The sequence below is a fragment of the Aquarana catesbeiana genome, linkage group LG03, assembly GCF_042186555.1.
Source record: "Aquarana catesbeiana isolate 2022-GZ linkage group LG03, ASM4218655v1, whole genome shotgun sequence".
NCBI lineage: Eukaryota > Metazoa > Chordata > Amphibia > Anura > Ranidae > Aquarana > Aquarana catesbeiana.
The window spans coordinates 586,748,812-586,776,654 of NC_133326.1; the positions used below are offsets into that span (position 1 = coordinate 586,748,812).

At 45.1% G+C, this 27,843-nt stretch overlaps 1 protein-coding gene across 4 annotated transcripts in view; it reads right to left on the bottom strand.

Moving 5' to 3' along the window:
- The window catches only part of ARHGAP25 (Rho GTPase activating protein 25), a 214,183-nt gene that overhangs the window by 26,593 nt on the left and 159,747 nt on the right, over positions 1 to 27,843 (bottom strand). For 3 of the 4 annotated variants that reach the window (XM_073622031.1, XM_073622033.1, XM_073622032.1), the window contains exons 5-6: positions 3,612 to 3,819; positions 280 to 412 (exon numbers count right to left, since the gene is read on the bottom strand). In XM_073622031.1, the coding sequence (XP_073478132.1) occupies positions 280 to 412; positions 3,612 to 3,819 (341 nt within the window). Of the gene's footprint in view, positions 1 to 279; positions 413 to 3,611; positions 3,820 to 21,273; positions 21,499 to 27,843 lie in introns of those variants that run through there. The other variant, XM_073622034.1, reaches the window with a different exon arrangement.

Here is a 27,843-nt window from a genome sequence, read left to right on the forward strand (position 1 = left end):
GTCAATTATGTCTAATTACCAGATATGGGATTCTCAGGACTAGTCAGTTTATTGCCACAATATCTTTATCCTAAGGATCATTCCTCTTCTTCATGCTATCTCCTAGCCCTGTTGTTATGCACCATACTCATGCATTAAATTATTCTCCTGCACAGGACCATTGAGTTTCCAGCCAGGGAAAGATGCCATATAAAAGATTCAGATCTTGCCTAATAGTCGGTAAGCCATCTCCTCCCTACCCAGCCATATGTCCAATATTATTCTAGTAGTGTAACTTACCTTTTCCTCATCAATGGCTATAGTACTTTCACAAGCAAGACAGTCCTCATACTGTGACCAAGGGAAAACTGGCTCTGGCAATTCTCTCAGATAGAGTTTAAACAAAGACGCCACTGTGTGGACATCTGTATCACTGCAATTGGGGGATAAAAATGGATAAAAGGGTGTAAGTGGCCAACACAGTATTTAAATGACTGCTCTTCTATGGGTTTTTTCAATAACATGGAGTTACAACAATTAAAAAAATGGGTAATTATAAATAAAAGATACATATACATGCCAAAAGATTTGTAATTCTATTCATCCAGTCCTTTGATTCATATGACTTTGCCACTCTGCACAGTGAGCCAGGTGACACCCATTTCCTGGTTTAGCATCTTGTGTCACTTATTCATCTCAAGCCTACTTTGACCATTTAGCACAATTTCACTCCTAATTTATTGCCCAGTGAGCAGGCAGGTGACACATGAAGCTGTAAAGGTTAACCAGAAAATAGTAAAGTCATCTTTAATGCTAAGCGGTATAGCAGAATGTGTGAATCACAATAATAGCCAATCAGAATTGCAAATTCTTTTACAGACAAAATTGTGCACATACAATATGTATTTTAATAGTATATTGCGCTGTTTTTTGGAAATCTGCTTCAATAGAAAGAGCAATTATCAAAAAGTGATAGTGAGAATTAGGTGACTTTTCAGTATATTTATCTGTTGATTTGTAACATTTAGCATTCATTTGTAATTACACTTTTCATCACATTTTGTGAATGCAATGAAATCAGCTTGCTGATTCAGAAAATATTGAAGCTAGAGTCAGCTTTGAAACTAGCATTTTCACTGGGCTCTAGCCAGTGGCGTCGCTAGGGAGTGGCTATGGGGGCTATAGCCCCAAATCTGGGGCCCATAGCCCTGAGTCTCTTGCTGCAGGGGTCCCTGCCCAACCAGCGGGCTGTGGCCTCTCTGCAGCCGGGCCGTGGGTGTGGTGGGCGGGCTGCATGAGAAAGCTGGGCAGGCAGATGAGAGAAGCGAGCGGGCGGACAAACAGAGATGACATCATCTCTCTCCACCCACTCCGCATCACCACTTTTCCGCCCTCACAGCCGGGCCTCTTCAATGTCAGAGTGAGGTGCTATGGGAAGCAGGGAGATGACTTCATCTGTCACTACCCGCCCTGCATCACCACTCCCCTGGCCCTCACTCAGAACTAAATGGCCTGCCACCAATGCAGCGACAATGCACATTTGGTGGCACGGCAAGTGACAATCCGCAAATAGTGGCAGTCAATGTGGCAAGCGATCATCCACATCTGGTGACAGGTGACGTGGCAAATGAAAATCCACATCTGGTGGCAGGTGACGTGGCAAGTGACAATTCACATCTAGTGGCAGGTGATGGGGTACGTCACCTGCCGCTGGTGGCAAGTGACAATCTGGAAATGGCGGCAAGTGATGTGGCAAGTGACAATCCACATCTGGTGGCAGGTGACATGACAATCTGCAAATGGTGGCAGATGAGGTTGCAATCTTCAAATGGTGGCAGGTGACGTGGCAAGTGACAATCCACATCAGGTGGCAAGTGACAATCCACATCTGCTGCCAGGCAACAGTGGCAATTGACAATCCACATCTGGTGGCAGGAGATGTTGCAAGTGACAATCCACATCTGGTTGCAAGTGACAATCCACATCTGGTGGCAGCAGACGGTGGCAAGTAACAAGCTGGTGGCAGGAGATGTGGTAAGTGACACACCCAGGGCTTCCACTGATTCTGCAGTATGGTGAGTGGAACCACGTCATTATAAATTACAATGTAACAATAGAAATAATGCGCTTCAATCACCCTGACACCATATCAGTCATGGCGCCGTGATGATTGAAGTGTCAACACCAGGCATTACCCACGAAAACTTGCTTACCACCCACACGCCTGCAAAAAGGTTAGTGACTGCTGCTATGGGCTCTAGCCACAGATCTTTTGCAGACCTAGCAACACCTCTGGCTCTAGCAAAAGAAGCCTACATAATTCTTTCAATACAGGTTCCTTTACAGACAGAGCACTATTTATGGCATGCAGACAGGGATATAAAAAAGCCACAAGCTCATGGTGAATCAGGCTGAACAACAAAGACAAACCACCTAATCTTTAAATAAATGAAAATTTGATAAAAATTTTATTGTGCCTAGATCTACTGTGCATTCTTCATCTTATGATATAAATCCCAAAAACAAAAATGGATTTTATTACAGCTTACCAATTTGTTTTTTTATGCTTTTTTTTTGTTTCAATTGATGATTTGTCTAGTAAGGGCTTGTTCATGCTATCTTTGCTCTCTAAAGAGCGATCTGAACACATTTGACAGATAGTAAGGTTGTTGTTGTATTGCCTACTCTCCACCTGCTTTAACCCCATAAACCCTGCACTAGCGCTCTGCAACAACATGCATTGCACACGGTTGCCAGGCAGTTGCAGGTATTTCCTACTGAAGCCACAAAGCAAAGTATTGTGGCATGTGTACACCTTCAGCCATTGCCTCTGCAGCTAAAAGGGGTAGCGGTTGGGGGGTAATAAAAACATAGTTCAACCACTGGGTCTTACTGTCCCCCATCTGCTATTGTGAACAAGCCCTAAGTCTGTTATTTTTCAACTTCTGTTAACATGCAAAGCTGTTAAGTAAAACTGCTGCTGCGAGTGCCTAAAAAATGATGGAATGGGGTTTGGCTTTAATTTATTTTTCAAGTTCACATAAATCTGTTGTGCATCTACCCACTCCCCAAACTAACAATGCTGCTGTGCAAAGGTGTCTCCATTGTGCCTCCAGAGAGTGGAGACACCATAAAACAGGAAGTGTGTTACAAACTGAATCACCAATCATAAGGTGAAAGCAAAGGGAAAATAGCCTATAAAAGTAAAACTAATGAATCCAGCACATTTAAAGCTGCATGGCTGAAAACTAAGATAAGCGTAAACTGCTTGTTTATATCTAAGTGACTGTTAAAAGCAGCTTTATTTACCTGATCTCCTGCTTCTGCAGGCCCTTCCGTGCTGCTAGACCTGTTCCTGTAGCCTCATCCCCCCCCCCACTGTACTCCATCAGTCTAAGGTCCTCTGGTGTTATGAAAGGCATAGCAAGATGCCGGTATACCAGGCCTTCTATTTCAATGCCATACTTCTATTACTGGCTGTGGGAAATTAACACTGAATACAGTGGCATCACTGCTACATGCCTTATTGAATAAGCCTAACCATTCCCATTCAACAGATATGAGTGTTCAGTTAGTTATTATCCATTTCTTTAAAATAAAGAAAGTACTTGGCGGAGGTCATTGTTGGATACCTGCTAAATGATGGTCGCTCTCCGGCATCAAAAGCTTCTTTTAACTGTTTGACCAGGTTATCCTGTCCAGGGAGACGGAATATCCCTTCTTCATTCAGGCCCTTCTCCAGGATAAAGTCTGCACACTTTTCCATTAATATTGGGACCAAGTGCCTTCCATACTTCTTCTCATATAATATGGTGTCTGCAAGACGTTGGCCAAACACAGCTGTAATATAAAGGAAGGAAAATCATGAATTCACCACTAACACCAAGACTCCCATGGGGGTGAAGTCTTCATCTACCGCTATGCCTAAGCTGTTTTCTCTGTGTGATTCACAGTTTGGATCCTAGACTATATATAAATGTGTGTTCTTTGATGTGCACTGTACTTCTGTATATATAAGTATGATTTTTCAGTTTTTTGTATGAAACCATTCATGAAAAAGGAAACCAAGGACTCTTTTTATAAAATGTCCACTATGCCATTGTTTAATGCATTTACACAGCATAATCCCTGAAATGTGTGTAATATGTTTGCCACCTATGATCGTTAGCTCCATCTAGTGGCCATAATGCAATATTTACTCAATTGGGGTATGCCAGAAAAATACCGCCATATGGACACTCGATGGAGCCGACGGTCATAAGAAGTAAACAAATTTCAAAACGGACAAGGATTATTTATGAAGGCTGTGCAAGTACTTGAGACATTCATACAGACCACCCGCCGTCATTTTATGTCGCTACTCTGGAGAGGAGTATTGTTGTTATGGCAGCAGCTAGTTGCCATAACCCCCATATCCTCTTCTTCAGCTGGTGGTCCGCTTTCAAATAAAAGTGGTCTCTGCGGCGGAATCGTCGCAAGATCACTTTTATCGGGAGAGGGCCCCCCCTCCCGCTGCGCTCCGGATTCATTTTATGTGATTGGAGTTTACTTTTATCACATTCTGGTGTTAGAAAATGCAAAAAATTAGGCAATTACATTTCCTGCAAACTGTTTGAAAACCTTTTTTTTTTTTTTAAATGATTGGATGAGTGAAGTTGGACTTCACCTCATTCACTAAGCTAAGAGAAAATTCCCTTGCAAAGTAGAAATGAACAGCCTACACTCATAGGCCACTTTATTAGATACAACTTGCTAGTACCGGGTTGGACCCCCTTTTGCCTTCAGAACTGCCATAATTCTTCATGGCATAGATTCAACAAGGTGTTGGAAACATTCCTCAGAGATTTTGGTCCAAATTGACATGATAGTATCACACAGTTGCTGCAGATGTGTTGGCTGCACATCCATGATGCAAATCTCCCATTCCGCCACATCCCAAATGTGCTCTATTGGATTGAGATCTGGTGACTGTGGAGGCCAATGGAGTACAGTGAACTCATTGTCCAGTGGTGAGATGATATGAGCTTTGTGACATGGTGCATTATCCTGCTGGAAGTAGCCATCAGAAGATAAGTAAACTGTAGTCATAAAGGGATGGACATGGTCAGCAACAATACTCAGGTAGGCCGTGGCATCTAAATGTTGCTCATTTGGTACTAAGGGGCCCAAAGTGTGCCAAGAAAATATCCCCCACACCATTACACCACCACCACTAGTCTGAACCGTTGATACAATGCAGGATGGATCCATGCTTTCATGTTGTTTATGCCAAATTCTGACCCTACCATCTGAATGTTGCAGCTGAAATCAAGACTCATCAGACCAGGTACCATTTTTCCAATCTTCTATTGTCCACTTTTGATGATCCTGTGTGAATTGTAGCCTCAGTTTTCTGTTCTTAGCTGACAGGAGTGGCACCTGGTGTGGTCTTCTGCTACTGTAGCCCATCTGCTTCAAGGTTCAATGTGCTATGCATTCAGAGATGGTATTCTGCATACCTTGGTTGTAACGAGTGGTTATTTGAGTTACTGTTTCCTTTCTATCATCTCAAACCAGTCTGCCCATTCTCTTCTCTGATCTCTGACATCAGCAAGGCATTTTCCTCCACACAACTGCCGCTCACTGGATATTTTCTCTTTTTCGGACCACTCTGTAAACCCTAGAGATGGTTGTGTGTAAAAATCCCAGTAGATCAGCAGTTTTTGAAATACTCAGACCAGCCTGCCTGGCACCAACAACCATGCCACGTTCAAAGTCACTTAAAGTGATTGTAAAGGCAGAATGCATTCTGCGCATTAAGATAAAAAACCTTTAGTGTGCAGCAGCCCCCCTCAGCCCCCCTAATACTTACCTGAGCCCTATCTCGATTCAGGGATGTCCACCAGTGCCTTGGCCTTCTGGGATTCTCCCTTTTGATTGGCTGAGACACAGCATTGGCACCATTGGCTCTCGCTGCTGTCAATCAAAGTCACTTAGCCAATGAGGAGAGAGAGGGGGCGGGGCCAAACCACGGCTCTGTGTCTGAATGGACATACAGAGCTGTGGCTCAGCTTGGGTGCCCCCATAGCAAGCTGCTTGCTGTGGGGGGCACTCAACAGGAGGGAGGGCCAGGAGCGACAGTGAGGGACCTGAGATGAGGAGGATCTGGGCTGCCCTGTGTAAAACCACTACACAGAGCAGGTAAGTATAACTTGTTTGTTATTTTTAAAGAAAAAAAAACTAGACTTTAGTATCACTTTAAATCCTCTTTCTTCCCCATTCTGATGCTCGGTTTGAACTTCAGCGAGTCGTCTTCCCCACGTCTAGATGCCTAAATGCATTGAGTTGCTACCATTTGATTGGCTGATTAGCGGCCGGTGGCCGGTGAGTGTATAATCCTGTAGTATTTCAACTCCAATGTTTCTCCAATTTATCATAGAACAAAATGAAAAGTAATTTTCTATCACATAGGCCTCATTCACACAAACGTACTTAAGCATATGTGAGGGCCATATTTGCCTGCACAGGGATGCACAGGTTTTTTCCGTCCATCTTCATGCAGGCAATCCCATTTATGCTCATCTGCAACAAAGTGTGTGTTTTACTTATTCTAATTTGTGTGACAAAAAGGAAAACCCTGTTAACCATAGCTATTTGCAAAAACTTTGAACTGTTATTCTGAGTTAAATTTAAAAAGCAGAAGTACCCTCAGGGTTACATGCTCCATTGGTTGAGACGTTGTGCTAAACAATGTGCCATAAGCTTATCTCACAACGAAATTACTGTTTAAAACATAATAGCCGAAGGTTGCCCTTTCTGTTTGTAGCTACTTTTCTATTTGCATGACTATAGGATTCGTCAATTACGGTCTTACACTTATCTTAAACACTATAATAATAACCACACAAACGCTGCGTGACATGGGTTGTAAATGGCCACAACAGCCCTTTATTAACAAATTATATATCAATCAAACAAAACAATAACACCAGGAGGGGGTCTTTGGGGTCCCATTTTTGATCCATAACCACTGTGTCTTCAGCTGTGCCCCAGCCGGCTCGAAGACATTGCGACTTTCCAACTTCTTTCCCATGGGACCTAAGTCCTGGGAGAACCACCAACAAGCAACCACGGTGGGATCCCCATACCCTGTATGGGTCCCCCAAATTTCAACATTCTGTTCAAATTCTTAACCCCCCAAAGACCCCCTGACCCGCCAGCTGTTGTGACAGATGTAAAAGAAATATATGTATGATTAAATTATATATATATAATTTTTTTTTTTTTTTTTTTTTAATTTATTATTTATTTATTTATTTATTTTTTACAATTTTTTTTTTTTTTTTTTTTTTTTATATACACCCCAACTAGATGTAGGGCGGGAGGGAGGGAACTTCTTCACCAAGAATTCTTCCCAAATGATTACCCAGCAGCCCGTGCGACCACCCAAGCCCCTTTTTCCGGCTCCACCCTGAACACCTGACCTGCTGCACCAATAAGGTAAGCCACCCCTTAACCAAAACTACCACAGTGAACACTTTAACCCTTTCAGACCTATTCCTCCCATAGTCATGCCGACCCTCCGTCCAATTTTCTCCTCCGGGTCACACTTGACTATAGGATTCGTCAATTACGGTCTTACACTTATCTTAAACACTATAATAATAACCACACAAACGCTGCGTGACATGGGTTGTAAATGGCCACAACAGCCCTTTATTAACAAATTATATATCAATCAAACAAAACAATAACACCAGGAGGGGGTCTTTGGGGTCCCATTTTTGATCCATAACCACTGTGTCTTCAGCTGTGCCCCAGCCGGCTCGAAGACATTGCGACTTTCCAACTTCTTTCCCATGGGACCTAAGTCCTGGGAGAACCACCAACAAGCAACCACGGTGGGATCCCCATACCCTGTATGGGTCCCCCAAATTTCAACATTCTGTTCAAATTCTTAACCCCCCAAAGACCCCCTGACCCGCCATGCGAGCTTGAGTGAAAACCTCACTTAAGCGAGTCCCTCCACACCTGCAGGGCCCTCTGAACCCCCTCTTGCAATCCCAGAAACCAAAAATCTGTGCCAACTGCATTCAAATGTACACCATCATCCCTCCAATAGCGAACAGACAAGTCCTCCAGCTCCCGATGACGAACCACCACTCCCCCAATACGAGACACAAAACGACCTATCTCCCTGTTGGCTTTTATCCTGGCCTTATTTAAACGCGCAACAGAACGCGCATGACGCCAATTGTGTCGGGCCACTATGTCCGACCACACTATAATAACCCCAGGGAAATCACGCAGCAACCTTAAAATGTCGAACTTTACGTCCCGGACCATATCCCTGGCAGCCCGTACCCCCATGTCATTCCCTCCCACCGAAAGTACCAAAACATCAGGAGGCCTATCTACTCTGGAATAATAGTGAAATTCCGGGAGAACCCGGCCCCACATCATGCCTCTGACTCCCAGCCATTTGCAGACTGCTTCACTCCGGGGAACGCCAAGCTGTCTCCCTTCGGGTCGCGCATCCGCTCTGATAGCCCCCCAGAAGACATAAGAGTCACCCAGAATCCACACCAGGCCTTGCGGAAAACCTGTAACAAACAATCAGAGGAAAAACCTAGGACCAAACAACACTGACAGGAGAAATTAACATCATGAAACAGCATTACAACATGTGCGGACGGACATAAATTTTGAAGCGGTCAGATTCCCACCTCCCTATCCGCTTCACTATCTCTGGACTCAGTCCCCAACGAGATGCCTCCGTAGCTGCCCCCACCCTGAAAGAATGAGTATTGTATTGGGAGGCTGGCATGCCAACCGTCAGCAAACATCGCTTAAAAATCGCCACAAACTGAAAACGTGACAAGGATGAGCCATCCTCATGCTGCAGAAATGTCCCTTGTACACCCTTCCGAAACTGCGCGAAGCGCTGTACCGCAAGCACCGGACACACCGTCTCCGGGAGTACCTTAAACAACGTCACATAAACCCCTCTGCTCAGCTGATCAGTTTTTGATCTGCTGATGCGGAGCTGAATACTATCCTCAGCAATTTGCACCTCCGAAAACAACAAACCCCCATCACCGCGTTTGTTTTTACTAACCAACTCCCCAATTCTCAAGGCCCCAAAGAAGGCCAAAGAAAAAGCTGCCGTAAACAGGTGAACCTCGTAAGGTGAGGAACAGACCCTGTGCAAGATTCCCACCAGGTCCTGTAGCAGCTCAAAAGACACCGGGCGCCTGGTATCTCTTACCACGCGTCCGCGCCGGAAACCTTTCATAGCCTGACGTACCAGAAATTCCTTTGAAACATCACGCAGACCTCGTAGCTTATAAAGAAAAGCCATCGCCGCCAATCTCCGGTTCATTTTTGATACCGATTCACCCCTGGAAAACTGCATCCCAATCATATACAACAACAATGACAGCCTGTCCTGATCTGAAAAACAACCCCCCACTGAACTTACCAGGCCGTCCCATTCACGCCAAAACGAAGCGTAGGCCGCCCAAGTTCCCACACTCACCGAGCGCTGCACCAAAAATCCAGCTAATCCAATGCCAGTCTCCACAGATGCGCAGGACAAGGAACCGACCTCTGCTCCGCCGCCGGCGCCAGCTTCCGGAACCTGTCCCACTGAAAACGAGACAAGGCATCAGCAATGGAATTCTCAACTCCCGGAACATGCACAGCTTTTACAAAACAATTCAAGCTCAAACAACGAAGAACTAAAAAACGCAATAAGCGCACCACTGGCGGAGATGACGCAGACAAACTAGACACAACTGCCACCACCCCCATGTTATCGCAGTGAAAGCAAACCCGTCGATTCTGAAATCGCGACCCCCAGATGTCCACTGCCACCACAATCGGGAAAAGCTCCAACAACACCAGATTACTCAAGAAGCCTGCGACGCGCCATTCATCCGGCCACGCCTCCGCGCACCATGCCCCTTGACAATACGCCCCGAAACCCAAACTGCCAGCCGCATCCGTATACAAGTCAAAATCAAAAGCCGACACCACCGGAGCCATCCATAAGGACCTGCCGTTATACGAGGCCAGAAACTCCTCCCACACCCGTAAATCCGCTTTGTGCTCGGCGGAAAGCCGAATAAAATGATGCGGCAAACGCACCCCCGCAGTAGCGGCACTCAGGCGGCGACAAAAAATGCGCCCCATCGGCATGATGCGGCATGCGAAGTTAAGTTTTCCCAGTAAAGACTGCAAATGTTTCAGCCTAATTTTTCTGGCCCGCAGGGCCGCCCCCACTATCATTCGCAAGTCCTCCAACTTTGCAAGCGGCAAACGACACTCCATATCCTGCGTATCAATGATGATACCCAAAAATTGAATCACTGTGGAGGGACCTTCCGTCTTTTCTGGCGCAAGAGGAATCCCGAAACGACGCGCCACACCTTCTAAAGTCCGCAACAGGACCGAACAAACCGTGGATCCCGGGGGACCAATACAAAGGAAGTCGTCAAGGTAGTGCAGAACCGAGCGCACTTGTGACTCCTCCCGAACCACCCATTCAACGAAGGTACTAAACGTCTCGAAATAAGAACAAGAAATGGAACAACCCATGGGAAGACAACGATCGACAAAAAACTGTCCATCCCAAAAACAACCCAGCAACGGCTGGCTATCCGGATGAACCGGCAATAGACGAAAAGCGGACTCAATGTCCGTCTTCGCCAACAGCGCCCCTTGCCCATACAGCTGAACCCAACGGACGGCCGCATCGAACGATGTATAAGACACCGAAGTTAAATCAGGCTCAATCGCATCATTCACCGAAGATCCTTTCGGATAAGACAAATGATGTATCAGCCGAAATTTATGTGGTTCCTTCTTAGGAACCACCCCCAAAGGGGACACTTGCAACGCGGGTATAGGTGGGCAATCAAAGGGGCCAGACATTCTGCCCAGCTCCACTTCCTTAGCCAATTTTTTCGTCACTACCTGAGGAAACTGATATGTTGATTTCAAATTCTTGGGCACAAACGTCCCGGACAAAGGTAAGGAACAAGGAATACGAAAACCGTTGGCGAAGCCCTCGGCCAGGAAAACCGCCGCCTCCCTTCGGGGATACCTATTTAGGTACGGCCGCATCGCGGACAAGTTTACCGGCGTCCTCCCTTTTTGAAGTGGACTCACCGGATTGCAACTTCCCTTTTTTGAAACATTTGGCATAACCGTGTGAGCCCCCGCATCCGGAGCACTCATGACGGAAACGACAGGCCGCGCCAAAACGGCACGCTCCTTCGTTGAACTGCCAGCAATAGTTTTTTCGTTGTGAGGCCGACTGTCCAGCGCCTGAACCGCCGGCCCCCCCTGGAAAGGGCTGGCCTGAAGCCCGGGCCTGCACCATGAGCTTCATCCAAAGCCCAATATCCTTGTGGTCCCAGCGTATCTGAGGCCTCACAGCTTTCCGCTGACGAAACTGTTCGTCATAGCGAAGCCATGCCAATCCCCCATACACTCTATACGCTTCCCCGATAGCGTCTAAATAGCAGAAAAGCGAAGAACAATTCTCCGGTTCCTTTTCACCAATGACGCTGGCCAGTATCGCAAAGGCTTGCAGCCAATTGGAAAACGTCCTAGGGATAAGCCGCCAACGACGCCGCTCCTCCTCCTCCTTCTTACTCTCATCCGCCTTACCTTTATCTATATTAAACTTCTCTAATGGCAAAAGGGAGAATATCTCCACGTATTCCCCACGCCAAATCTTCTCCCTAACTTCGGGCTTCAGATGCACCCCCAACGGACCTTCGAAGCAAACATAGACCTCGCCCTGTGCCTTATCTCCCAACCGAACCCCATCATCCCCCGACTCCTTGGCCTTGCGCGACTCCAAACCACTGACCCTCACCGTCTGTGAAGCCGCCTCAACCACCGCCGAAGATAAGGGAACCTCTACACCCACCGCCGCGTCCATATGTCCAACCCGCTGAGGCACCGTGTCTACTGCTGGCGGCACCACTGAATTACGCATGATGGAGGCATCACGGCCCGAACCATCCGACGTGGCCACGGCAGGGACCCACGCCCCCGTCGGCCCCGCCACGGGTCCAGAATGCCCGGGCGGAGCGCAACGGTCCAATAATTCCCGAAAACCCGCGAAAAATTCTGCCAAACCCAACACACCCTGTTCCCTTCCTGCCTGACCCGAGTGGACCCTGCCCTGAGACCCCCCCGTCTCACCCGCTACAGACCCAACATCCTGATCAACATAAGAAGCAGAAAGAAAATTGGACTCACCAGGCTGCCTGCGTCCCGAATCCCGAGCAGCCGCAACTCCGGATCCCAGCTGGCTCCGCACAGTAGGGCGCATGGCTGATGCTTGCCCATCGCCGTCATCGCTGGATACCTCGCCGGATTCTGCTGACGACTCACGCCTAGAATGCGCCGCGGGCGGCCGTCCCCTCGATGCTGCCGGCCCCGGCGTGCCATCATCTTCTGCCATCTCCACGGGAAAGCTGCGGGGTCCCTGCGCACCCCCAACTGTGGAAGGGGGTCGCTTGCCCTTTAATTGTGCCTGGCCACTCCCCCGTGCAGTTGTCACTCTTTCATTCTGTGAAGCAGGCTGTAATGACGCTGGAGGAGCAGCAGAGGGCGCTGACTGCCGTCTGCTGCTGTTAGCTGTAGACTTCCCACGCTGAGCCTTCCTCCCAGCCACAGGGGAGGAAGCCGAACCAGCTGATGCTGCTGCCGAGGATCGAAGGTAACGGACCTCCTGGCTAACGGGCTCATCCATCCACTCAGCTGTAGAAGGGACAGGGCTCCTGCCCCTCCCTGCATCTGACCTAATCCCACGCCGAGCCGGCCTCCTGCTAGGCACATCAGCAGGAGAGCCGGCCGCCATGTCCTGAACCACAGTAGAAGGGGGGGAGGAGGGGGAGAGAGAGCGCAGTGTCCCCTCCTCCCGCAGGTCCCGCCGATGTCGGGGATTCCTCCCAGGCCCTCCGCTGGAGCCAGAAGCGGATGGCACAGCGGGGGACACTGAAGGGTTCCTGACGGAGCTCCCATGCGGCCGCCGGACCCGGGGGCTATGTGAAGGGCTCAAGCGCTCAGGAGGGCGCACCCTCCTAGCGCGCTTAGAGGAAGGGGGGGAACCAGGAGAGGACGGATCAACCCCCGAGCCCCCTAACATGCCTAGCAGCTGTTGTTGGAGCCACTGCGGACCCCGTGCAGAGGCTGCGGCCCTGACCTGGTCCCATAAGGCCTCCAGATCGCTCATCTTACTTGAATTCTCTCCGCAGGGGAACGGCAGAACTTCTTCACCAAGAATTCTTCCCAAATGATTACCCAGCAGCCCGTGCGACCACCCAAGCCCCTTTTTCCGGCTCCACCCTGAACACCTGACCTGCTGCACCAATAAGGTAAGCCACCCCTTAACCAAAACTACCACAGTGAACACTTTAACCCTTTCAGACCTATTCCTCCCATAGTCATGCCGACCCTCCGTCCAATTTTCTCCTCCGGGTCACACTGACAGAGTTGGCACAGTGCAACAATGTGTCAGTAAAGCATATTATGCCTAATTTAATAAGACAAGGGTGAGGAAGGATCTACAGAAAGTCATTTAAATGTAACGGCTTGGCCCCATACAGCCAGCATCCTAACAGTGTTTTAAATGACATAATGTAAAAAATATTGACCCCTTTTCACCTGTTTTAGCTAATCTCAACCATGGCTCTTTGGAACCCTAGCGCTCTTCCAGGGTTTGCTCGGTGTTCATTGAGAAGTGAATATCGGTGTATTGATCTCCTGCCTAATAGTGTGTACTGAATAGTTGTGGTACTAATGCCACTCCATAAAGGGAGCACTGTTGAAACAGTGATCATCAATGTAGGGGGGCACTATGCTGACCATCAATATAAGAGGCATTCTTCCCTCTAAACATCAATTACTGGGTCACCTCTCCCACTTTCCATCAATGTAAGGGGGGACTATGTTGACTACCAATATAAGGGGCTTTTTCCCTCTGAACACCAATGTATGGGTTACCTCTACCACTCACCACTTATCGTTATTATTACTATTATTATCATACACGATTTATATAGGGCCAACAGTTTACGCAGCACTTTACAATGTAGAGGGGGGACAGTACAATACAGAAGGGACAGGAGGGCCCTGCTCATAGAGCTTACATTCTAAAGGGAGGGGCTGGTGGTACAAAAGGTAATAGATGCAGGGAATAATGTTAGGGGGCACTATGCAGACCACCAATTTACTAAATGTAATGTACTAAACCCAGGACGCTTTATTCACTATATCTGGCCTCCCACAGTAAACAGTACATGGAAATGCAATAGTTTTAGTAAATATAAATTGCTAAATACCTTTTCTCATCAGCAGTATATAGCAGTATGTGACTTCTATCAGTGTCTGGTTAAAGCTTGTAGGTGGAGTTTTCATTCTGCATTGACTGTCCTGTGGGCATGCAAGACCCCTGATCTTTTGTCTGGACAGTGCTGATTGGCCCTGTGCTGATCGTATGCACTCTCCCAAGAAAAAAAAACTCTCTAGCAATACACACCAAACTGAGTATTTGCAGTTTGTCCCCTAGCTCTGTACTATCAGGAAATATATTGGGGACAGTGGAGGAAGGGGAGGATCAGAGGTGATGGGACCAAACAGCCTTTTTTACACAATGCAGAGGATTAACCCCTTAGGTTCCACAGTGAGTATAACAAGCATGCTTTGCTGCCTATACAGACTGATTCTTTCTACTGAACAGTAAAAGGAGTTCTTCTCCCACTCATCAACAATGTAAAGGGGGCCATCTGCACTGACCACCAATGTAAATGTATTCACTGTCTATATTTCTTTACTGGCTGCATTTATTAAAGTGAACCTCTCTGTTACCTAAAGAATATAAAATAGTGGTATCCTTAACACTATCCTAAAATAGAGTTTCAAAAACACTAATTCTTTCTCCAAAAAAAGACTAAACAGAGCTGCCTGTAATATGTAAATTCTGACTTTTAAATATAAAAAGTCATAGGCCTACCGGAAAAAACAGAAGGTAATAAACCAGCTGAGTTTGTGGAATCCTTTCTTATATCATTGTTGGACTTACCTGCTATGCCCCCTACATTCGTGGTAGAGAGGGCGCATAGGATTCCACCAACCCCTCCAGCCCCTGGTAATCCTCCCAGGCCTCTTTTATTGAGACTTTTGAATTTCAGAGACAGAGATAAGATATTAGCTGCAGCTAGAGATAAACAAGAACTGCGGTTTAATAATGCAAAAATCATGTTGTTTCCTGATTACTCCTCTGAAGTCCAGCAGCGACGCCGGGCCTTTACAGAGGTCAGAAGACGCCTAAGGGATAAAGGTCTTAAATTTAGCTTATTATATCCCAGCAAGTTTCGAGTTGCAGACGGGGACCGAACATTCTTTTTCACCAATCCGGAGGCCGCTATATCCTGGTTAGATGGCCGTGGGTGACGCATGTGTTTTTTTTTTTTTTTTTTTTTTTTTACCATCCTTACTACTATAGTCCATTATAGTGCACCCCTATAGTGTCTAAAATTTTCTTGCTATTCTGTGGTCTCCTAATGAATGCTTAGATAAATGTACTTTATTTGGAGTTGGAATGCTCAGCCCTTTGGACTTGGACTTGGACTTGGACTATATCTCTTACACTAAGAGCCAAGAGTTAGATAATTAGAACCCAACCCCACCTCAATTACTCTCTGTTGCTTCCTTTTTTGTCTCCTTTTTTCTCTTTTTTTTTTTTTTCCCTCCCCCTCCTGCCCTTTTCTCCCCATCCCGTCCCCTTTTTTTTTTTTTTTTTTTTTGGATAGGTATTGGATAGGTTTTTTCTTTTTTCCTTTTTTATATATTTGTTCGGCTATAGGGTGCCTGAACAAATAGTAGTAGTAGTACGATATCCCCTTTTAGGGGTATATCTGCAATATAGTTGCAATACAGTTGCAGCTTGCGTGTGTGTTCTTTTTTTTTTTTTTTTTTTTTTTTTTTTTTTTGGGGAGAAAACTAATCCCAACTCTCCTCCTCCTTTTTTTGTTTTTTGAGAGGAGATGGGACTTAGTCGGATAAGCACTTCGTGCTTGGGTATATATATTTTTTTGTTATTTTATGTTGGTCTTTGTCATGGTTTGTATAAGCTTGTTTCAAAAATTACCTTAAAAATTAACATTGCTGGTACATGGTATATTGTAAAAATCTTGCTGCTTGTGAGTTACTCCAAATGGTGTTCCCCTAGTCATTTTACTTGGCCATGGCTTCTTAAACCTATATGGCCACTTCCTTAGCTGAAACCTTTTCGGTCCTTTCATGGAATGTGAGAGGTCTTAATTCTAAATTTAAACGGGCACTGTTGATGAGATATTTAAAAACCTACTCTCCACATTTTATTCTTCTACAGGAAACCCACCTCACAGGCAGCAAGGTTTTAACTCTAAAAAAACCCTGGATTCAGAGGGCCATCCATGCGACTTACTCCTCTTATGCTAGAGGGGTCTCAATCCTAATACACAAGAAATTCCCCTGTGTTATTGAGGACGTGTGCACGGACCCCCAGGGCAAGTTTGCAATGGTGGTGTTTTCACACTGGTCTCAGCGATATATAATCATAAATGTTTATATTCCTCCACCTTTTACACACGATTTATTATATAAGGTTTTGGAAAAAGCAGCTCCTTTTTTATCCAGCGAAATTGCTGGTGATGGGGGATTTCAACTCTACTATCTCCCCAGATTTGGACAGACCAGTCCCATCAAAAAACTATAGCTCTGAACTATCTATATGGGCACAGGCAATGGGGCTACAGGAGATATGGAGATGGAAACACCCGGCTATTAGGGCATACTCATGCTTTTCGGCCTCACATAGGACTGCCTCACGGATTGACCTAGCCTTCTCTAATTCAATCCTGTTGACGGATGTAATAGGGGCTAAATACCTACCCAGTGGGTTGTCCGATCATAGCCCACTGGTAATCGAGCTTCGCTCGCCTGCACGCCGAGATGCGGCCCTGTGGAGGCTGGGGGCACAGTGGATCTCCCACCCTGAGGTGGCTGACACTATCCCACCCAGACTAGTTGAGTTTTGGGAACTTAATGAAGGCTCCTCGACCCCACAGACGGTCTGGGACACCTTCAAGGCCTATACAAGAGGGCAATATATCTCTATTATCGCTAGTGTCAAGAAACAGCAGGGCCGGGAAACTTACAGGTTACAACAGATGGTAGAGGATCAAACATTAATCTATAGTACAGATCCTACAGCAGCTCATTTTGACGCATTAAATGCCGCCCGCAGTTCACTAAATTTACATTTAACGGAAGTTACAAGATTGGATATGCATAAAGGTAGACAGCGACTATTTGAACAGGGGGACAAGAATGGTCGTTTCCTGGCCATGTTGGCACAGCATGAATATCCATCCACAGTGGTTTCGGGCCTGCGGTCTTCAACTGGGGATAAGGTGACCTCTCAGGTAGAAATCTTACAAATGTTTAAAGCCTTTTACCAAACTCTTTATACCTCTGCTCTTCCCCCCGACTTCCAGCCAGAGATGTTGCAAAACCTTTTAGATCCACTAGCACTTGGCTGGCTGTCGAATGAGGAACGAGAATCGTTGGTACGCCCTATTTCGGCCTTAGAGGTTTTAAAAATTATACGGTCCTTCCCTTTGGGCAAGGCGCCAGGGCCGGATGGTCTTCCTATAGAATTTTATAGGGCACATGCAGCATTTTTGGCACCCATCCTGGCCCAATTATACACCCTCTGCCTATCCAAGGGTGATCTGCCCCTTTCAATGCACCAGGCCTATCTTACTTTGATTCATAAGGACCTTAAGGACCCAGAGCTATGTGCCTCATATAGGCCAATAGCCTTATTGAATAATGACCTGAAAATCTTAACCAAACTGCTGGCTATCCGTCTATATCCATTATTACCTTCGGTTATTGACTCTGATCAAACAGGATTTATGCCTAAAAGGTCAACCGACGTTAATCTTAGGAGACTCTTTACCAATATTCATGCCCAACACAATAACTCCGGTACCAGAGCTATTGCCCTACTAGATATAGAAAAGGCATTCGACACTGTGGAGTGGCCCTTTTTGTGGGAGACTCTACGTCGAATGGGTTTTCCACTACGGTTTATATCATGGTTGCAGGTGATCTATAGGTGTCCCATCTCATCGATTCGTTTGGGCTCCAGACTCTCAACTCCATTTCAACTGTTTCGGGGAACTAGACAGGGCTGCCCTCTTTCTCCGGCTCTATTTGCTCTAGCTATAGAGCCAGTTGCAGAGGCTCTCCGTACATCGCCTCATATTAAGGGGCTTAGGATAGGCATGCTGGAGGAGAGGGTAGCCCTGTATGCTGACGACATGGTTTTATTTTTGGGGGACGCGGGTCCATCACTTCAGGGTGCTCTGTCACTCCTCAACGCTTTCTCCATGGTAACGGGCCTCCGGGTAAACTGGCCAAAATCTACTCTATTTCCAATAGATCAAGCAGCCAAATTGACATCCTCTCCAGATAGCCCATTAAAGTGGGTTGACTCCTTTAAATATCTTGGGGTTTGTGTCTCTGCACAAGCCTCAGATTTTCTTAAATTAAACTTGGATCCGGTAGTGGGGGATATGAAAGCTAAACTCAAGGCATGGAATAATCTCCCCCTATCGGTATGGGGAAGGGTCAACTTGCTTAAAATGAAGGTCATCCCCAAATTCATATATTTATTCCGCCATTCCCCGCAGTGGATTCCTAAATCCTTCTTTACTAAACTAAACCAACGCTTTTCAGAGTTTCTCTGGGGCTCCTTACCACCGAGATATAAGTTAACTACATTAATGAGGCCACTATCGCAGGGTGGTATGGCCTTTCCGGATTGCTATAAGTACTTTTTGGCGACACAGCTGGTGACAGTGGTCTGGTGGCTAAATCCTGATAAAACCAATGTGGCCTCCGCTTTGGAGGCCACCGTGGCAGGCTCCTGGGAATCTCTTCAATACCTAATTTACAGAGGCCCATGTGCCCCACACTTATTAACTCCGTCTATGCTTACTACTTTACGGGCCTGGAAAATGGGCCTGGCTATTGAAAAACACAACCAGATGGTAATTTCCCCTAATACACCCCTATGGCTAAACCCCAATTTACCACATTTTTACAAATCTATTGACCCCCAGATATGGACTAGATATGGTATAAAATTAATCTCACAAGTGGTGTCTTGCACCTCACTGCTTTCTTTTTGTCAGCTTTCCTTCCAGTATAATCTTCCGCAGCACTATCAGTTCCGTTATCTTCAACTTTCGCATGCTTTCGAAGCCCAATTCCCACATTCGTCCTGTATATTAATACAGCCTAAACTGGAGACTACTCTTAGATCCGGTTGTACAAAAAAACCTATATCTCACATATATCAGCATTTAATCTATGAGTCCTTGCCTCCGTTGGACGGCCTTTTGTCCCGTTGGCAGCGTGACATTCCAGCTTTGAGTGGCGAAGATTGGGATGGTGTTTGGGACTTCCCTTTTAGTTCGCTAGTCTCTATACATGACAAGTTAGTCCAATTTAAAATAGTCCACCGGGCGTATTTCACTCCCCACAGACTTCATTTGATAAATCCTGCCCACTCCCCTAAGTGTTGGAGATGTAGCTACACCCCCGGAGATTTTTCCCATATCTTTTGGCATTGTCCAAAGATACAACAATTCTGGGGGGAGGTACTAGGCCTAATCAATAAAATTGCATCCACTAATCTACCACTGTCTATGGAGATTTGTATGTTGGGCCTTATAAAAAAATTAGTTCCTGCTGTAGCTAAACGCACGATGATTGGTTTGCTTCTATTTTACGCTAGGAAAACCATAACATTTCAATGGAAGAAGCCCTATCCCCCCACAAATGTCCAGTGGAAACGTTTGGTTAACGATAATCTTCCACTATATAGAGATACCTATCTTAATAGAGGCTGCCAATTGAAATTTAATAAGGTTTGGAGTGGGTGGCTGGAGGAAATGAACATTGCTTACTAATGTTGGACTAGCTTCAGTTACGATACCAAGAATCGACGATTAAATGTAATTCCTAGTTAATAGGTATAGGCCTTTATGGGCAGTGGGGGGGCGGCCCAAAAATTCCAAAAATCCCCTTTTCACTTATATGTTAAAATTGTATTGCATGGATGTATTCCTCTCTTTTTCTTTTTTTTTCATTTTTTTTTTTTTTTTTTTTTTTTTTTTTACCTGATGTACTTGCGACATTACCTGTACAAGCTAGACAACCAATTTGTATATGTCTTTATGTCTTTGTGTCTTATAAGGAAAATTTGAATAAAAATAAATTTAAAAAAAAAAAATATAAAAAGTGATGTAAAAGATTATGCAGGTTACTATTTGATAATTATTAAAGTCTTACTAAACCCAGGACCCTGCATTCACTATATCTGGTCTCCCACAGTACACAGAAATGCTATTATTTTAGTAAATATAAACTGCTAAACACCTTTTCTCATCAGCAGTTAAAGCAGTCCTGTGACTTCTATCAGTGTCCAGCCAAGCACTAGTTAAAGTTTGTAGGAGGAGTTTTCTGACTGTCCTGTGAGACTGCAAGACCCCTGACCCTCTGTCTGGAGAGTGCTGATTGACCCTGTGCTGATCACATGCACCCTCCCAAAAAAAGAAAAAAACCTCTCTAGAAATACACACCAAACTGAGCATGTGCAGCCTGACTCCATATACTCTGTGTTATCAGGAAATTATTAGGGGACGCGTGCGATTAACCCCTTAGGTTCCACAGTGAGTATAACAAGCATGCTTTACTGCATATACAAACTGATTTTACTGCTGTGGGTTTAGTAACACTTTAAACCCTATAGGCAAGTTATACCCTAGTTTGGTTATACTTGATTAAACATTTTAATACATCCAGATTTCCTTCCAGGCTTCACTAGCTAAAGTGTTGGAGAAGTCCATGTATAAAATACCTCACTGATCATCAATATTTGAATAGCAATGCCTGATAATGGACATCTGGTAAACATGGTAGTACAAGTTCTACTTTTGTCCTTCTCCCCTTGCTCCCCATAAGCAGGTAAGACCCTATTAGGGCCAGCAATGGCTCAGCAGTTACTTTCGTTAACTCTTTACCAATTAAAAAGACCCCAATGGAAGGCTTCACCCAATCTCCTGGTAGTCAGATCCTCTTAGCTAGTTGCTAAATGTAAATGCTTTTATTTACCTAATTGCAATATAAAAAAAAAACTCAACTAACAAATGCCATGTTTATGTAGGTTATCCCTACCTCTATGCTGCAGTTTGACATTCCTCCTGATTTTGAGGCAAATCAGTCTCGTCTTCAGAGCTGGGATACAATCCCTTCCTATCTTCCCATAACACTGAGGCATATTATTATCAGTAGGGAGACCACTCGCAGCTCCTGCCACTTCCCAGGTGCCTCCAGCTGTCAGTGAGAGGCTGCTGGTCTCCAGCTTTTCTGGATGTTGGGCTGGGGCCTGCCCATACCTGCCGATTACACAAAAGGTTCCCTTTGTTTTAAAGGAATGGATAGAAACCAGTATTTCTGCCCCCTCCCTATGAAATTTCACAGTTCCCTGCTAATTGTTAACTCTTTAATACCAAGCAACACTCATTTTACAATAACGGCACAATTACCATTAATCTTACGTATGCTTGTCATCAACATCTACTACAGGCAGCAGCAGCGAGCAAAATCACAAAAGGTACATACCACTGTGCGCCCATTCATATATAAATCCAGAATCCAGTCACTCTAACCTACACTGGGTGGCCAGACATTTTTTTTTTAAGTCTTTATTTTTATTTTTACATAATAAGTATGTGATAAGGAAGTATACTGAAGCACCAAAAGGAAAAAAAAACAGATATTTAAGTTCCTATGTTCCTACATACAATGAAGTAATCAGAAGGAAAGACAGTAGGGTTGATTTACTAAAGGCAAATAGACCGTGCACATTTGTTAGTGCAGTTTCCCTAGAGCTTAACCACTTGCCCACTTAAACCCCCTTCCTAACCAGACCAATTTTCAGCTTTCGGTGCTCTCACACTTTGAATGACAATTACTCATGCAACACTGTACCCATATGAAATTTTTGTCCTTTTTTTCACACAAATAGAGCTTTCTTTCTGGTGGTATTTAATCACCGCTGGGTTTTTTATTTTTTGCGCTATAAATCAAAGACTGAAAATTCAGTAAAAAAAAAAAAAAATTCTTTGTTTCTGTTAAAATGTATTGCAGAGTATTGGCAAGTATTGGCAGAGTACTGGCGAGTATTGGCAGAGTATTGGTGAGTATTGGCGGAGTTTTGCAGAGTATTGGCAGAGTATTGCAGTGTTGCAGAGTATTGGCAGAGTATTGCACAATGTTGCAGTGTATTGGCAGAGTATTGCACAGTATTGCAGAGTATTGGCAGAGTATTGCACAGTGTTGCAGAGTATTGCAGATTAGTGGCACTGAGCAGCGCTGTGGGCACTACACATCCAGCCCAAAGCGCTGCTGCAATCTCTCCCTCTTCCTCGCACTGTACCGATTGGTACATAGAGGGGAGGGAGGACCCGGCGTCATGACGTAACGCCGGTTTGTTTACAAGTGATCGCTCAGTCATTTAACGGAACAATCACGTGGTAAACGGCCGCTATCAGCAGCTATTTACCGTGATCCGTGATGCGCCAGGTCTGGTCACGGATGTTCCCGGGTGCGCTCCCCAGGGGGCGCGCGGTAGCAGCATTCTGGGAGGACGTCCCACGGACGTCCACCCAGAATAAGCTGACCGCGCTGTAGCCGTCTTGCGGCTATGGCCCGGTCGGCAAGTGGTTAACGAGGAAGAGCAAGAAAATGGAGTTTAACATGTATCCTCACAGGGTGATACTGTGGATGCACTAGTAGCAATGTGCCAATGTCTCAATATTGATTGAAAAAGATTAGGAAATTGCAAAAATGGACTTTGTAGGCACACACAAGATAAAACAATTGAAATTTTAATTGGATGAAGTTAAAAGGATAATGTACAAAACATAAAAGGAACACACAATCTATATTCGATGTCATTATTAGTATGACGTGTGTTCCTTTTATGTTTATATGTACATTATCCTTTTACCTTTATCCAATAAAAATTTCAATTTTTTATCTTTTTATCTAATTTTTTATGTGTGTGCCTACAAAGTCCATTTTTGCAATCTCCTAATCTTTTTCAATAAATGAGCAAGAGCTCTGCTGAATTCTATTATCCAATCAAGTGCAGGCAAAAATGCTGTGTTTTTTTTCCTTGCATGTGATTGGGCATTGTTTGTAAAGTGAAGCTTTACCTCATTTACTAAGCTCTGGAGAAACTGCACTTGTAAAACTATACAGTCTATTTGCCTTTAGTAAATCAACCCCAAAATATTCTTACCCCACAGGTGGTACATAGATGTATAATTTTCATATATGTGGTATCACATCCTAGAAAGAGAGAGAAGGAGTGGAAGAAAGAAAGTGACAACGAAAAAGGGGGAAAAAATAGATAAGTTGGAGAAAAGGGACATAGAAAAAGGAAAAACCATGAACGCTACTTGTGATTTCTGTATATACTCGAGTATAAGTCGAATTTTTCAGCCCTTTTTTTTGGGCTGAAAGTGTCCCTTCGACTTATACTCGAGTCACCGCCGTCTGTCTGCATGATCAGCGTGTCATGCAGGCAGACGGCAGACGGCGTGTGATGATAGTCTTCGGCGGCTATTCCAGCTTTCAAAAGCAACGCCTCCTGCTCGCCTGTGATAGGCTGAACAGCTGTCAGTGTACAGCCTATCACGGACATTCTCTCATCCTCGTCCGTGGTATGAGAGTGAGAGAATGTCCGTGATAGGCAGTCAGCGGTCAGCCTATCACAGACGAGGAGGAGGCGCGGCTTTTGAACTGTGGAATGGCCGCCGAACACTATCATCACACGCCGGCCGCCGCTTGAGGATGGAGATCGCCACAGGGAGGATGGAGATCGCCACAGGGAGGCTGCACATGCACACAGGACACATGCACACAGGGACACAGGAACACAGGACACACGTGTACAGGACACACATGGACAGGACACAGGGACACAGGAACACAGGACACACATGTACAGGACACACATGGACAGGACACATGCACAGGGTACAGGTAGGCTGCACAGGACACAGGGAGGCAGGCAGCTGCAGATGGGCATTGTTGACCCTCTGCATTTCTCACCCTCGTCTTATACTCGGGTCAATACATTTTTCCCAGTTTTTTGTGGTAAATTAGGGGCCTCGACTTATACTCGGGACGACTTAAACTCGAGTATATACGGTACTTGTACAAGAAAATTCCATATATGTCCATGAGTGGCCAGACATTTAACAGATTTGAGATAAAAACTACGAAAATTAGAAAAATTCAGATATCAGTTTCTTATGTTCATCAAATAATGGTTGTTTACTGGATTTTCTATCTCTCCTAATTGATGTACAGTATTCTGATCATATATCGCTCTTAGGCTGCTACACAAACAATTTTAGTATAATTCATATGTATATATATATCTCAAACAAACTGATTTTCCATTGTGACAGAAAATCATTCTCAGCAGACAGTCAACAAGGCCAAAAATCATCCGAAAATGGTCAGATCGGCAAGAACCAGGGGATTTTCGGCCTGTGTGTACAGCTCCCTGTCCAACAGAAGCTGGTCTCATGACCAAATAGCTGCCAGCACTGATCAATGTGTTCTGGCGGGGGGGCAGTCTCCAATGTCAGAACACAATAGCTCAGCGGGGGAGATCGCTGTACTAACATCGCTTGTGTTAGTATGGTAAACTGTATGTTTTTTTTTTTTCCTACAGCCTGCTGGGTTGAACGAAAAAAAACTTATAGTGTGTACCCCATATAAGGAGTAAACTTTTCAGTGTAAACCATTGTGATATCTTTGTGAGATCACTGTTACATACATGGCACAAATGATTAGAATAAAGAACTGTTTCCAGAAAATCACTAGTTTTCAAATGGTAATCGTTTGTATTTTTGAGTTACAATTTTTACAGTTGTTGGAATGTCATTCATTTATTTAATTTCTTAGCCTACATTGCTATAAGCATCTGTTTGGCTTAGAGTTGCTCATTATCCCATGTGTGAAAGGTACACCAGGGTAAAATAACTTCATTATTAAAGTGCCCCAGAAAGTATTATTAGTAAGTTATCACCTGGTTCCTTAGAAAAGGCACTGTGTTATCAACCAATTATGGACACAATGATGAGCGCTATATCTTCTAAGGGCCTGTTCACACATAACCATGCATTAAAATGCATGAAGAAGCTAAAAAATGAATGTGCAGTGCCTTCCATTGTTGTGCATTTTTATGTGCATTGCTGCGCGTTTTAACATGTGCTGACACATGTTTTTATGCACATTAAATTGCTATGGATCTTTGTTTTTTATTTTCTCTCAATAGATTTGCATTGCTTTGATGTGCATTTACATGCATTGCGTTGTGTTACAGTGAATATATGTAGCATTATACTGCACCACACTGCACATGACACCAGTTTTGTGGTGTGAACAAGACACATGGAAAACAATAGTTTTTTATGTGCCCTTGTGGTGACCTACATTCTTTCAGTGCAGTAAAACAAGTGGTGGCCCATCCGTAGGGGGCGCACGGGCGCCGCCCCCCCCCCCCCATCCATGCATCCGGCCCCCTGATCTACATGCAGGGCGATGGGCGCATGGATTCCAATCAGAGGTTTTTTTTGTTTTTTTTAAGCACGTGATTAGAGCCTTTTTTTTGAAGCATGTGATTAGAGCCAGAGGCTCTAATATTGTCACACATCTGAAATTAATATTCACTATTGTAACACTGATTCTCCTCCCGGCCAATCAGGAAGCGGGTCCTGAGACCCGTCACCTGATTGGCCCGAAAGGAGATCCGATCGGATTGGCCACCAGGAGGAGGAGGGAGGAGATGCAGGGGAAGCGAGGAAGCAGCCGCCTGCAGCCCGCATAGAAGCCGCCCACCACCCGGAGTGTTGCTCGTGAGATGGGGAGATGTGGGGCCCCGACTACTGGCTGACCAACCTCATGACCCGTGCCATCCGTGTCGCCCATGACCCCTACTATCCGTGACCCAACCGACTGGGAGGGGGGGGTTGGCTACGGGTGGACTGTTTACCCCCCCCAAAAAAAAATCGATCAGCTGCCACTGAGTAAAACACATGTCTCTGCAGTATGTGTGAACAGGTCCTAGGGGTATATTCATGCCAGATGTGGTGAGACTGCATTAACCAGCTATGGCAAAACACCTTGTCTCTGGTGTGCCCGGTTCAAAACATTTTGTTGCAATGGTGTGTGGACAGTGTGCTGAAAAAAAGTACTGCGTACAGAACTTTATTTAAACTGAAGCGCAGTGCAAGGCAATCCACTGCCTTGGACCGCATGGCCAGCAATCTACTTAAAGGTAACCACTTTTGTGCAAAAAAAATTAACTAACAAAAAAATAATAATATAGCGTATACAATTTGCGACACAAGTCATATTGTAATTGAATGTTATTAAAAATGACATTTCCTTTTCAATCTGCAGCGCTGTAATTCTCTGTAAAATGCAATATGACTACCTGAAGGAGTTCTGTACAGAGATGGTGCACAGAACGCTCCCAGGTATGAAATTTCCTGCTCAACTGATTGACTTACTGATTTTCCCAGAAGTCTGAACTAAGATACAAATTTGATTTTGTGCATACCCTGCAACATTCCCAAAGGAAATCACGTCTAAAGGGATGCAGGCCCAGCAATTTTCCTAATTTAGAGCCCTGCAGGTGCAGCAACTGATTGATAATTACAAACCCACTCCCATACAGACTCACTGAGCACACGGACACAGACAAACAAACTGCTATTTCTCTAGAATAACAAAAGGTAGGACTCTGCAACAATTTTGTTACAATCCTTGCAAAGTACATACCATAGATCACTCAGAGGGGAATGTTTTTTCTCAACAAAAGTAGAGTTACTCTTTAATGAAATGTCTCTGTAACATTTAAATAAAGTTCATAAAAACAAAGTGAACAGTGTGGTGCACCAAAATCGGCACATCAGCGCTGCGGTGATCCCGCCAGACCGCACTGCACATTAGCCACTATGTTGTAATGCAATGGCTGGTGTGAATTAGCCCTTTAATAGGAACTGTTGTGTACAGTACTTTGTTGTCTTAGTTAACTAGTTGCAGACCAGCCAGCGTCGTTATACGGCAACAGTTTGAGCAAAGAAATACAATAGATAGTGGCGCAGGTTATAGTATATAGCATGAGATTAGAGTCCATACAAATGTCCTTTGAGCTGTTAAGCTCTGTGTGAGGAAACAGTCTATGCAGACAGGGCAGCCTTACAGGGGGAGCCGAAGCAGACTCCAAACATGTAGACAGAAAACAAACAGGAAGCAGGCGCCTCTTAGTTAAGACTGTATAGTTTTAATAGACAAAGTGCATTAAAAACATTCACATTTAGGTTTCATTGCTCAACAGGGTAGCCTGGTTACACCAATCTCCGTCACAGCTTACAGCAGAGGGGGTCACGTCCTGTGAATCCTTCTCATGGCCAGGGTCCTGACCAGCAGGAATCTTCCAGCATGTGTGCAGAGTCCAAAGTGAGGCTTGGAGAGCAGCTGGTGGATTACAGGGAAGTCCAAAGCGAGGCTTAGAGAGCAGCTGGTGGATTACAGGGAAGCACTGGAATACAGCATGTGGCGTGATGGCATCACAGACAAAAATCGCAACGCATTTCCGAGCATGCGCACTAGGGAGATGTCTGTAGTGCGCACTCCTTTCTCAAGCTGACTACGGCA